The sequence below is a fragment of the Rutilus rutilus genome (assembly GCF_951802725.1).
Source record: "Rutilus rutilus genome assembly, chromosome: 13".
Lineage (NCBI taxonomy): Eukaryota > Metazoa > Chordata > Actinopteri > Cypriniformes > Leuciscidae > Rutilus > Rutilus rutilus.
The window spans coordinates 16,134,209-16,148,616 of NC_140218.1; the positions used below are offsets into that span (position 1 = coordinate 16,134,209).

The 14,408-nt window shown below is 38.2% G+C and overlaps 1 protein-coding gene across 4 annotated transcripts; it reads right to left on the reverse strand.

Annotated features, from left to right (window-relative positions):
• Positions 1-3,462: 3,462 nt before the first annotated feature.
• myb (v-myb avian myeloblastosis viral oncogene homolog) lies at positions 3,463-13,915 on the reverse strand. 4 transcript variants are annotated; one of them, XM_084429233.1, is made up of 16 exons: positions 13,735-13,892; positions 11,642-11,759; positions 11,016-11,087; positions 10,248-10,340; positions 9,612-9,832; positions 9,310-9,529; positions 9,118-9,186; positions 8,575-8,679; positions 8,072-8,263; positions 7,775-7,942; positions 6,756-6,880; positions 6,459-6,570; positions 5,745-5,867; positions 5,395-5,478; positions 5,176-5,280; positions 4,608-4,856 (listed from the first exon to the last, which is right to left on the reverse strand). In XM_084429233.1, exons 1-16 carry the CDS (start codon positions 13,755-13,757, stop codon positions 4,746-4,748), a joined length of 1,941 nt encoding a protein of 646 aa, XP_084285359.1. In that variant the 5' UTR covers positions 13,758-13,892; the 3' UTR covers positions 4,608-4,745. The 4 variants fall into 4 exon arrangements, with proteins under 4 accessions (XP_084285360.1, XP_084285359.1, XP_084285358.1 ...); XM_084429232.1 differs by having other exon boundaries at positions 4,608-4,859; XM_084429234.1 differs by lacking the exon at positions 7,775-7,942 and having other exon boundaries at positions 3,463-4,859; positions 13,735-13,915.
• Positions 13,916-14,408: the final 493 nt, after the last annotated feature.

The following is a 14,408-nucleotide window of genomic DNA, read 5'->3' on the forward strand; positions in this document are numbered from 1 at the left end:
GTTTATGTCTGCTTTGATTGTGTCATCATGTAAACTAACCATTGACAGGTAAATTGGTCAGAGCTGACTTTAACCGCATTGACCATCCTGCAACATAATCTTGCAGGTGTTACCGAGCTCTTACCCTTGGTTAGAAAGAACACTGTGGGCATTAGACAACTTGGGATTATTTAGTTAGATTTATGATGGATTTTCCTAAAGGTATCATTGTTGTTGTATAATATCAGTTCTGACTCTATGCAAATTATTCCACGACTTTCAGAGTGGTTGAAACCTGTTTAAAGCACTTTATAAATAGGTAATTTGCAGCACACATTATGTTGAGGTTTATCTCACGCAACCTTTTTAGGCCCTTTGCACAATTAGCAAGAAGTCTAACAGACATTTAAGGTTACACTTTATTTTAAGGTGACGTAGTTACATTGTTGAGTAATATTAATGAACTACATCTACTTAACTACTTACTATAGAGTTACAGTTAGGGTAAGTTACTTAAGTAATTATGCATGATTTACTACATATTATCACTTACTATTATTACTGTAGTAGTAACGTGTAACTACGTCACCTTAAAATAAAGTGTTACCAAATTTTAAACTACATTTTCGTCATATACTTATATATTAAAGTAAATAAATAAACATTTATGTAGTTAATGTCAATGCAATTGTTATGTCCTCAGGTTCACATGTCTTGTTTGCAAGTGTTTATTTGGTGCCAGTGGGAAATACACTTTTTTATATATGTATGATATATTTATCTATTTATAATTTGAAATAAATTGTAATTTTCAGAAGGGGTTGGTAATATTTTTTTAATTTTTTTGAGAAAAAAATTGCTAAATTTCCAGCATCATAACTCCAGTCTTCAGTGTCACATGGTCCTTCAGAAATCATTCTGATATGCTGATTTGGTCTTATATGCTCAAGAAACATTTCTTATAATTATCAATGGAGAAAACGGTTGTGCGGCTTGATATTTTTGTGGAAAACAAAGAAAATTTGTGTGTGTGTGTGTGTTTTCACTCTCACTTCTGATCAATTTAATGCACCCTTGTTGAATAAAAGTATTAATTTATTTTAATTAAAAAAAAATCTTTTGAATAGTGTATATTAAATACTTCAATAGCCTGCATAATGATATAATATAATAATATATAATATAATGTAATGCTTACTAACGTTTGTGTTTAGTAAAGTTAATCAAAAGAAACATAACTAATATATATACTTTTAACATTAAACAAGCATTTTCTTCAAATGTTAATTATGGGGGTCAGATCCTCCCTTCCAACCCACCCTGTAAATTGAACACTGAGTTCTGATTGGAGGTCGATTAGAGACATATGTGATGTCATTATTGAGCTCGGAAACGTTCCACACACCATGTTTCCAATACAAAGGTCACGTTCGGAGGGTGTGTGTATGAGTGGAAGGAACTCTTTGCACCTGTGTTTTTGTTTTTTGGTGTCACTTTGGGGTGGTGATTCAACCCCCACCACCACTGCCACCATCTATCTTTCTTTCTTTCTTTCTCTCTCTCTCTCTCTCTCTCTCTCTCTCTCTCTCTCTCTCTCTCTCTCTCTCTCTCTCTCAGACAGCGAGCAGGTGTGTGGGGTTTTTGGGGGGCTGTGCTCCTGTTCTGAAAGTCTGCTCGTGTCTCTTCATTGACAGGCCTTTCCGTTCCTGTAACCCACAGCGTTCGCACACACACAAACACACACATTTAGTGAACAGATGCTTGCACAAAAGAACATCAGCTGACACAGTAGCAAAACTCTTTTTAGACAATAATTCTCTGTTTCTCCTCTCATCTCTCCCTTTTTCTACCTCCCTTTCCTCTTTCAGGCGTCATCTTTAACTGTGTATAGTTTTATCTAAATGACTTTAGCTGTATAAAAATAACAATGACGGAATAATTTATATTTGGTCGTCGTCATCATCATCATCATCATCTCTTTTTATCTGTAAACCAGCCTATTTTGAACACATATCTAGATCTTTCTTACAGTAAATCAACGTTACGTGTGGTTGAGGGTTGTGATATTATTCTAGTGTACTGAACCATGAATAGCCTTCCAGCTCGTGTATATTTGGCACCTATGGTGTGTTTTTGGGGCTGAATGTGGATGTGGGGAGGCCAGTGAGCAGGTGGTCAGGATGGGGGATGTGAGAGCTGGGCAGCTGTAAATTTAGGCCCTGGTCTGATCCGGGCCTCCGCCTTTAACAGCCACACAGGAAAAGCTATACCCTCAAGAGACTCAAGCAGAGTTTCTGCACCTCAAACATGCACATATAGATGTTCAAATGCTAGTATAAACCCATAATGTTCTTTTTTTTAACTTCATTTTCTCACCCACACAGACACGAACAGGGGGAGCATCTGTTAGGGCTAGAGTTGGAAAGTTTTTCCATCAGTGTGAAGCCCTGGGGGACTGACAGCTCTCTACAAAACACCTCGCTTAAAGATCTCAAATTCACCCTCAAAAACAGTCAACACACCCATGTGAGCAAATAGATGTTGTGTCTAATTTGGCAACTTGTGCGTGTGATGGTGTGTATAGGCATTAAGGGAAAGCATTCCTAAGATAGCCTGAGAGAATACAGTTGGTGGCATTTGCATATCCCTTACTACAAACCCCGATAAAGAGTTAATAGGTCATTCTTGATTCTCTCCGTTCATGTTGAGCCTTTATCATTTCTTTATGAGTTATAAAGAACCATTTGAATACTATTGTAGTTATCTCACTGCCCACAAGCTTTTGAGTGAATACTGAGTACTGCACTAGTTGAGATGGCTCAGTGGTCTATGGAAAATGGCTGCCTTCATTTATGTGGGTGTGTGATGTTGTTTCTTCACAACTGGATTAAGGTTACAATTATCCATCATAGGCCTATAGGTCTGCAGAAGTATTCGGTCGCTCTTTGTACAAGTATTTTATTATGAAGAAAACCAAACTTTACCATTTTTTTTTTTTTAATGACAGCATACACTTTTTGTGTTGCATTTTATTATAATAAAATATTAAACAAATTTGCATTATTGACCATTTTAGTAATATTAAATATATTTATCTTATTATTAATAAATATATGAATATATCTATACTTTTTGTTATAAAACAAAAGACATTGTTCATAATTAAAACTAATTATATTTGTATACTGACTTAATTGACTAAAAATCACTTGTTCATTGCAGATATGACTTATTATTTATTAAAGAGTAACTAAAACTTTAAATACTTTAGGGCCACTGTATAGCATTTCATTAACTTGAAATGATTAAATATTAAAAAATCAATAACTATTTTAGTTTTTTATGTAACTTGGCATTCAATACAGAAAGTGGTTTGATTTTGGTCTTATGCCATTTATGCAAGTGAATAGATTTTATTAAACATTCAGGAACACGCTATTCAAACTCAGCAATTAAGTGAAAAAGTAACTATTAAGCCAGAGATATTTTTTCAAAAACACACTTTATTTACAAGGCAGTTATAAAAGTTTGTATAAAAAGATTTATGAAAAGTTCAAAATCAGTGTAAAAAAAGTGTTTGTACTTGACGCTAATACAAAAAGGCAGCGAATAACAAAAACGTTATTGCTAAATGCTTTTGATTGGGCACTGCAATCTTAGTATCAAATGCTGATTGAAATATCAAAAACAAGCCGACTAGGTATAAAAGCAACAATCATTTCAGTGTTTCAAAAAGTAAAAAATACCAAATGTAAATCTGATTACAAATTGACATAAAAAAAAAAAGTGTTTAAGAAAACAAGAAATGTTTTATCATCACAAAGGCAAATTTGTTACCATTTTCAACCAGACTTGAAAATGCTTGGTAAACCTTGTTTTTCCTATTGAGCAAATACAAAAACTGTAAAAAAAATTGTTTTAAGACAATAAACACTTTTTGTTCTGTTGAAATCTTTGCATAGTTGATCTAAAACCTGAAATAGTGCTAATACAATGAAAGCTCAACATTGTGTTTTTGCTTTTGAAATGGCAACACTACTAAACTGACAGAGACCTTTTTACGCTAGATACATCACCAAAGATCTACATTAGGCAAACTTGAATTTTCAAACTTGGCGCAGTCATTTTTAGGCATTGGACATGGTTTGTTTTGGTCAGGAATACATAGCAGTGCTTTTAGGCATTTGGCTGAAATACATACGATCTCTGCAAGGGCAGTTCTGTTGTTCACCCACAGATATGGAGTACAAATATTGTGTAGTTTTAGGTGTATGATTCTGATAATGCTAGGAGGACACAAGCTCCTTACAATTAACACACATTTAGCGATTAAGACGTGAGCAATACTGGGGTCAAACACTGGCAAAGGCGGCCATCGTAGTTAATTATTATTCTTAATATAAAATAATAATAAATTACTGCAAATTGTTCCTTATATTAAAATCCATAAAATTAGAACCCACATAGAGAATTCATTTCCCATATATAATACAAAATATATAATACAATATTATTAAATTTAAATCAAACACAACATGAATAATGTCTTTGGTTGCTCAAATCAAATAAGCGACGGCACAGCTTAAACATTGGCGACTAACATCAACTGTGCAGTCTACAAAATGGCTTGAAGCCTCTCCCAAATAATGTACTAGAAGTGTTGAAGTGTTCCTCTTTTACTTCTTTTCAGAACGATTGTCTTCTTTCACTCTCCCTCCTTCTTCTTCCCTTTCTATATTTGTCTCTGTCTCATTCTATCTGTCTCTTTACATGACCAGTGCTCGTGAAGAATAATTGCTGAGGTATTTGTGCGTGGCTTCAGAGGGCATCGTCTGCTCTTCCGTCTTCCCACAAAGCACCTGTTCCCATGTGCTCAACTGCTGCGAGAGAGAAAAGGATACAGAGAGAGAGGAAGTAAAGATGGAGAGAAGTAGAAAAAGTCAAAGTTGAAGGTGATTGCTCTGGTTTTGCATAGCATACGCTTCAGTGTCTAATAAATCACACATTTACAATTTTATGGCACAATTCAGCACCTGCAGTCATAAAGTCAATATGTGCTACTACAAAATGAGCTATAAAGTTTTTTACACGTACATGATGGATGTACACATTTAAGCCAAATGTTTCATTTCAATACCGTATCTGGTCAAACATTTTAAATGGGTGTGTATAAGGGTCTCATGATAGATTTTGTACCTGCAGAGGACTTCCCATGGCTCTGCGGGGCAGCTGGGCGGCTTTGTGTCCGTCCTCAGTTTTCTCTGCGTTAGGAAGCATCAGCACAGAGCTAGTCAACAGATCCTATAAGTCCCAAAGAGAACGGAGTCGTCAAATATCGAAATAACACTGATAAATGAAAACTATTTACAGAGGCGGAGATCAACATCCATATACGAACAAAATCAAGATACTCACAGGCATGTCATGGGCGGAGCCACTGGAAGGGAACAGCTGGGTCTGGAGATCTTGCTCCTCCCACTGCAGACAAGCCGACTCCACCTATAGATCCCAATCAATTATTGAATAAATACAAACCCGCCAGGCAGAAATTACAGTCTATTGCTTTCATAATCCTACGTCCAATATTTAATATGCAATTCCCACCCCTACTTTTACACAGATGGATCAGACAAGTTTGACTGCTTACCGATATAACTAACAAATTCAAATAGCAAACTACAGACGAGACGTTTTTACATTTCTGCTATTTGAATATCACTTTGAGATGTATTCAAATGAAGGGGCGGACATTAGCCCAAACTGACCTCCTGTTTTATCTTCTTCAGGGGGGGCTGTTCCAGATGCACCCCTCCGACGCTGATCTCACACTCCTGAGGCTCCTGCTTAATATTACCAACCACTCCAGAGTTCAATGAAGGGCTGTGGGCCTGAAACCAGAATAGAGTCTTGAGTAAAATATTCCAAAGTAGTGATGCATGATGTATCGGTTCCATATTGGTTATTGGCCCGATATTAAATGCTTTTAAATTAATTGGATGATATTGGATATTTAACTGTGCTCATTCCCCTGTTTTTACATTCAGATTACCTTTGGCATATAAAATGAAATACTATTAGTTTTAGTTTTTTATATTGAATTATACACAAAATAGCATACAATGTTAATATCAGAGAGCATGAAATGCACACACACATCTATCTTTTGAGGACATTCATTGACACAATGCAATCTCTAGCTCCTTACCCTAACCCTACCCATCTCAACTAAGTGCCTAACCCGAACCCGAACCCTAAACCTACTCTGTTCCTACTTATAACCTTATCCCTAAAACCAAGCCTTGACCCTCAAACAGGCCTTTAATGGGGTCTCAGAAAGTGAGGACTGGCCAAAATGTCCCTTTACTATCTTTGTCCTCACTCTGATGGTCTAAAACTCAAACCGGTCCTCACAAAGATAATTGTACAAGTACACACACACACAAACAGTTTTTAAATGTAAAAAATGTTTATAGTCTCACCCTTTTCAAAGGTCCGTATTTGGTGTCCTGCATTGTCAGTGTGGATTTGAACGGAGTGGGTGTGCGAGGAGAGCACTCCATGATAGAACGCCTCAGGTTGGGGGTCCGGAACCTGAAACAGAACGCCCATATGTACATTATGAATTATTCAGGGTTTTATTAGAATCACATAAATCTCATTAAGTCTCATTCATTTCATTCCCCCTGTGATTATGCTTTATATCTGCATGGGAAACTTCTTTAAGAATCACATAAAGAACCATTGCAAATGCAAAAAGTATTGAAATGGGCCCTTACAGCTCGTTTTCCTTCTGAGGCCGAAGAGCAAGGTCTTGCTGCAGTGCTTTCTGGGAGCAGACAGGTGAGGGCGTGACCGGTACATTTTGACTGTCTGAGTCCGGGCTCACTGATGCATTAAAGAACTACAAAAGAGAGGAAGAAAGGAAGGCAACAATCAGATACTAATCTGAAAACCACTTATTTAACATTCAAAAGTGTAGGAGGACCTCTAAAAGGGGTCAAAATCAGCATAAACCTCAAAAGATTCATCATGCACAATAAACTACTGTCACTAGGCTAAAAGAGCAACACTAGCATGTAATGAAGAACAAATATTTGTAATGAACAAATATGCAAATATTTGCTAAGCATAAAATTGTCAAGTGCAAAATAAATCTGTCAGAGGAAATTGAAAGTGATTGCATGCGTTGTTCACCAGAATTTCCGTTAAATTTGCCCCTGGGAGTCAAGAAAACAATGCAGCATTCCTTCACGTACAAATTCAAATGTTTAAAGTTGAACTCAAATGATTTCTGGGTGTCACTGTTACACGTTACATGTATTCACTATAGTAATATCTATACATTAGGCAGAATTACATTCAACTAACCCTAAACCAAACCCTAATCCTACCCTAGTAGTTCATTAATATAACTCAGTACTTAAATGTATAATTACACTGTAACAGGGACACATTAAAATAAAGTGTAACCGATTTCTGATATTAAAGTCAAATGCTGTCTTGGTTATGTAGTGGTTGACATCACTAGGAAAGGGGTAAAAAGTGTAGCACTAAGAGCTGATGTAATACAATCTAACATCTTTTCCTCAGCACGCACATTATGACACCCAAAAAACACTCATGGGTGTTATAAATGCATGTTATGTATGGTTACATGACCTTTAGATGAATCCTACGCATGTAGACTAATGCAGACTGATATGTGTTAGTGTGAAGAGATTGATTCATAATAAGTGATACTCATGATTGAGTTACTGGGTGACTGATTGATTTATGCGGAGAAGTTTCAGGCTACCTGAGAGGGAGAAAAGGGCAGGTGTCTGACGGCTGAATGTTTGGGCGTAGAACAAAGAATTGTGAGGGCACTGCTGTCATCGTTGTGGGTGGGCGAACCCTGATTGGACTTAGCTTCAGTTTTGGGCAACCTCCTATCAGAGTGTAAGTTGGCCCAGATAGATGGGGCCTGAGAAGACGAGATCATGTGAGGACACCGAGGTTGACAGGTAACTAAACGGTGGCTATCAGCTGACTTTTACAGGGTCACCGTTCCTCTCAGATCTAATATAGGATGATCTATATTATGGTCTCTTACCGAATCAATAGCATCAATAAACTCTGGTAAACTGGAGCTGGAGTCATTGTTTGGGCTGTTTGTGTTGCCATGGGCGCTTTCTTCTGGAAGGCATCCCTGGTCTAGGGATGGAGCCGGGACTGAAACAAACACGCCAACCGAGCTGTCCGTCAAAGAGCCTCTGTTCCACCCGCTGTAGCCGTTCATGGAAATCTGCGAGAGAGGGAGGGGAAAAATAAGTTGTGTATGGGAGTGAGCGGCAGAAATTAAGCGAAATAAAGAGAGGGATGCATGCAGGAAGAACAGTCAGAGAGAAAGGGAACTTGTTGAGTTGAATGATGTGAAGTGTTGGGAGGGGGTTCGGAGTTGCACAAGGAGTTAAACAGAGCTTGTGGTGTGATAAGGCACAATTGCATAATTTAGCCAAGCAGTTAGAATGTGAAATAGACCCCCAGATGCTTCCTCCAATTAATCACACACACACATAGACACTTACACAAAAACACAGACACACACACACTTACTGGTAGTGCCTGCTGTCCCTTCAGCTCATTTTCTGTTGACATCAAGAGCATCTCGATCTCCTTCACCCTCTTTTCTTTCTCGGGGTCCTCTTCGCTGTAGTGTCTCTGTATCACAGGAATCAAAATGAAGCAAAATGAACAAAACTCAATGTTTTATTATGTCCGAGGTGTGAGTTTGAACTGAATGCGATCAAATAAAAAAACTAGGAGCGTCGTAATAATTTGAAAACAATAGAGAGAAAACACGTCAGATTGGTCGCACAAAAAACAAATGCACTGTGACGGTAAAGCTGAATTTTTAGCAGCCATTACTTCAGATTTCAGTGTCACGTGAGCCCTCAGAAATCATTCAAATATGCTGAAACATTTTCTTCTTATTATCAATGTTGAAACAGTAGTGCTGCTTAATTTATTTCTGGAATTAAACCTTTTTATAGGATTCTTTGATGAATAGACATTTGAATAGACAAATTTAAATCATTAAATTTGATTTAATGCATCCCTGCTTAATATATAGAACAGTTTAATTGACTCATTGGTTACCTGGATAGGAGCAGTGCCATGTTGAGGAATGTTCAAGATGTTCAATTGAAGAGCAAGTGGAAATGGCACCTGAACACAAGGGGAATAAAAGATCAATTACCAACTGAAGAGTTCAGAATCGTAATTTTACTCTATGCCCAACAATACCATTATTTAAACAGGTAAACGTATGAGAGAGAAGTTTTCTCGTACCCGTTGTGAGTCAGGCACGTAGTACGGATACTGATTGCTCATGGAAGAGGCAGGCATGGATGTGTTGGTCGGTGTGTGATTGTAGTTCAGGAGGTGAGGTTTAGCGTAGCCGTTGCTTAGTGGAGTGGGGCTGACTTTAGCGGCGTGCTGAAGGTAGCCCTCTTGCTCGACCTTCCGCCGCATAGTGGAGTTCCAGTGGTTCTTTATGGCATTATCGGTTCTGACGACAAGAAAATAACATAAGTTTGTCCTTATCACATACAAATACGTAGAATATAAGCGTTTAAGTTGCATTTCCTTACCTGCCCGGGAGTAGCTTGGCAATCTCAGCCCATCGGTTTCCAAGTTTCTCATGCGCCTGATAGATGATCTGATCTTCTTCCTCAGTCCAGGAAGTCTTTTTCACCTCAGGGTTCAGGTGGTTGTGCCAGCGTTCTCTACATTGCTTACCGATCCGCCCCTTTAAGTGCTTTGCGATCACAGACCAACGTTTGGGGCCGTACTTCTGAACCAACTCAATCACCTGAGACAGAGAAAAGAACATTGTGGTGAGCAAGTGATTGAGGAAAAGGAGGTGTATGCAGAAAGAGGGGGTGTACTGGAGGCCAGCACAAACCCAGAGAGAAAGGGAACTAACATTGCATAAGTGTTTTAAGATTGCACACAGATACAGATAGTGGTATTACGACGAATATCTGCGAAATACACCTGCTAATGACTTCTGCTGGGTCATAAAAATGACGATAAATGGAGAAACACCTGGTCTCGCCAGTTAATCATTACAACACAACACCCGCTCAATGGATCTTTACTTTCCTCCTCAACTGCATGTGGATTATTTGGTTGTGTAATTGCAATCCTGTGGCTGTAGTTTGGTTATATGAGGTAACATATTGGTTGTGGTATGGTTATTTTGTGTCAGGTTGTAGATGTCTTACCCGTTGGTCTTCTTCTTTCGTCCACGGCCCTTTGATAAGTTCAGGGTTGAGAACTTTCTGCCAACGATGCTGACACTGAACATCTGTGCGATTCTGTGAAACACACACACACACAAATACAGTGAGAATGGAAACTAATTTTGGATTGTCAATGCGGTGTGTGACTTGAATTAAAGTATTTTTTGTGTTTAATATGAGTTCAGTGGGCTTGAGATCCCAGGTGTTTCGGAAACCCCGCAGAGTGAATCAGAAATGAAACAGCTTTAGTTTCTAATTCTTGTTCATGTGTTGAGATTGACGTGTGGCAATCTCTATCTAGATATAGCCTAGATGCTTTTTTTCCCCTGCATTAAGCTTAGCATCTGTATGTGTGTGCACTGTATGTGTTTGTGCCTGAGAAGTTTGTATGTGAACATATGCTTCTACCTGAGTGCACATTTGTGTGTGTGTGTGTGTGTGTGTGAGTGTGTGTGTTTGTACATCCGTGTGTGCTTGCAGGTGCACAGTGGATTCTGAAACCTTGCCATATCCCCCCCATTTGACTCTGTTCCAAACTAGGCCAACCAATGAGGAATACCCAATTATGCAAAATTCTCCAAAACGTGCACACACTTCTACAGTACCTGATCCTTTGGCTATTCACATGCAAATGCACATATATAAAACACCACACCTAACATAACCTAACCTAACCCCCTAAAGCTTAAATACACAAGCCACATACATACACACATTTAAACAATCATAGACACAAACACACAGACTCACAGGTAGAAAGCTGGCAATGACTTTCCAGTCTTCTGAACCATGATGCTCTACCAGCCTCTTCAACTTCTCATCCTGGAAAAAGTCAACATTATAGCATTAAATACATAATCAAATAATGCATTGTTAAACAAACAATAAATAAATGATATTCCAAGCTGCTTGAAGAATAAAGTTATCAGTTAAACTAAACTAAGTTTTAATGAATACATAGGATACAATATAAAACAAAGCAGCCAAAAACACTACTCTAAAACATTTGAATGTCAAAAGGTGCAAAAATCGAAAACTTAGTGTGTGCAAGACCATAAAACAATGAAAACTTTTTTGCTTTGAATTATATATCAGAAGAATATCTGTGTTAAAACTATATAATTAAAAAGTACATAAATACACACACACACAATATATATATATATAGACACACATTTGTACATGTGACTTTATATGTATATATATATATAGATGTATATATATATAATATTTAAAATATGAATTTAGCATTATTTATAATTGTATAAAAAATAAATAAAAAAAAATTCAGCTTATTTCTGTTTTTTTGTGTGTTTTTTTTAAGTGTTATACAAAAAAATAACACTTAAACAAAGCCAGGCAACAGTTTTGCATACCTCCTCACGGGTCCAGCGTGTCTTGCCGAGGTGGCGTTTTCCTGTCTTGGCATGAGGACCATCGTAGTCATGATCATAAATCTCCACATCATCATCATCTTCGTCGCTACTGTAAACACTGGAGGGGAGGGTAAATGAAAGATTGTGAGATAAGGAGAGTAGGGTAATAACCAGAGAAGGGAGGGGGGGGGGGGGGGAATAGTGAAACAGCAGAAGAGCAAACATGAAGGATGAGGAAAAACGAGCAGATCCTCATGAAAATGTTAGATGCGGTTGTTGACATACATAAAAAAAAAAACCCACCCTTTCACCCCCATAAGTCTATCACACATTCTAGTAAAATTAAGCACTAACACAGTCAACACAAAACCAGAGTGGATGAACCAGTACAGCCGGCAGGTTAGGGTGCAGGGGGGACACGCTCAGAGAAACCTGTTCTGATGTTTTTGGTTTCCACAGAAACAGTGAACGTGTGTGTGGACTGGCACTGTTTCAGGATGGAAGCGTGTTCAGACCTGCACAGGTACTGTCAAAACCATCTCACCTGGCCAGCTCTTGGCCAATCACGATAGAGCACAAGCAGACGTGGAGAACAATGTTCTCCTGCTCTTTGTGCCACAGGTGTATGTGTATACGTACTTTTAAACCTACGTTTATCCTTACTGCCAGTGCTTAAAGTGAAAGATGAAGATGATAGCTCACTTCTTTGACTACAAGTACTTGGAAATGTAAAACTCAAAACGCAGCTAGCTCACTGAAAAAAAAAATATATATAGTCAAATAGATACGGTTTCATCTTAGTGTGCAATGAGGGTTGTTGACTAATTGTACATGTGAGTTTAAATATGTCAAAATAGACTCACTGTGGCTGAAACCATATTCAAAGGAATTTTTAAAAACATCAGTCTGAGTCTTAGTTTATCGTGATCTTATGTGACCAATACAACATCAAATGCCTGTCGTCTGAGCTTTTAAAATGTCTCTAATGCAAAAGCACATGCATATGAACTGCATGATGGCTTTGAAATTTTAAACACAAACTGAAAGGGACAGTGCATGCAAAAATGAAAATTCTGTCATCAATTATTCACCCTCATGCTAAACCTTCATTACTTATTTTCTTCTCAAATCCTTGATATTTCTTCAAAAGGAAATATATTAGGCAGGATGACAGCCACAGTCACCATTCACTTTCATTGTATGGATGAAAAAAAAAAAGATGCAGTGAAAGTGAATAGAGACTGTCAGACCCTCACATTCTGCCAAATATATATATATATATATGGATATATATATATATATATATATATATATATATATATATATATATATTTTTTTTTTTTTTTTTTTAAAGAAATTCAAAGAAAAAGAAATTCAAAAGAAAGAAATTCACGCATGAGGGTGAGTAAATGATGTCAGAATTTCATTTTTTGGGTGAACTATCCCTTTAAGACTATAATACTAGTTGTTCCAAATCCCGACAATTGTAAGGCGGATTTAGAAAATTTAGTGGACATAATCCATCCGGCTCACATGTAATCTCAAAATTAATCCAAACGTTATTAAAACGTTAAAAAAAAAACACCACACGAACATGCCGAGAGGTTTCTGCAATCGCCCGCTATTTTTCTACCACACTACGTTGCCGCTGAAATTGTGCCTCTCGTCAATTGTTTCTGAATCAAAATGAGTGTGTGATTTTCTTTGGGGAAGTACCGAATCTCGCCGTAACCTGTCCAGCGGATTCACACGCTCTACCTGCGCGCACGGTGGATGAATGAAAATGTAAATGAACACGAGCGCGAGACCACCGCGCGGGCGCGAGCGGGGAGCGCACATGCCATCCACCTGTTCAGCGCGGCGCAGCCCAACCAGAAGAAATAAACATTCCGCGGAGAGATGCGTGCGTTTGGAAAAATGCAACCAAATATAAGCGCTACATTTCTGAGCACGCATTTAATAAATGTAATGGTATCAGCACGAACTATCTAGCCTTGGTCTAAATGCCCGCATGTGACTATGGAGCGCAGTCTCATAATATAAGGAAATACATGCGCGAAAGTTCATCAAAATGCATAAAACTTAAATCTCACCTGTGTCTGTGCCGCCTCGCCATCCCGCTGTTTAAGAAGAGGGTAGAGAGGTGATGATGAGTGCGCTCGCCTCAAGTGTGCTGAAGTTGAGTGCTGTCAGCTCCTCTTCGAGGAGGAAGTGCTGATATTAAGCTCTCTAGCGGAGTGTGCGATATTGTAAACAGATCCATCAGACAAAGCTAGGGCTGTCTCTCTCCCTCCCGCTAAATTTGGCGCCTCGGGTCTTGCGCATGCGCACAACCTCTCTACTATTCACTCATCAGAGCGCCTTTCGTTCCGCGCTAATCGTCCTCTGTTGTTCTTTTAGAACAATTATATTGTGTTTTTCGAGGTAAAAAGGCAGGGAGGGGTGGCAGTGCGTTTCTTAGAGGACAATGTGGACTCTGAGTGGGAGTGAAAGTTTGGAAAACAGGGGGAAACAGAGCGTGAGGGGTCCGGGCATCATCTCTCAAGCTTAGCGCTGTTTCTGCGGTACTGAGGCTGTACTGTAGTAAGTGACGGAATCGTAAAGGATGGTTCCGATTGCGATTCCTCTTAACGAGTCCGGTTCGAGATTAATATATATATATTTTTTTTTTATTATGATTATTTTAAAAAGTGTTCTTATTTCATTTGCCAAGTTGACGATCGTTTCATATTTTAACAGAACATATATTACAAATCAGAAATAAATA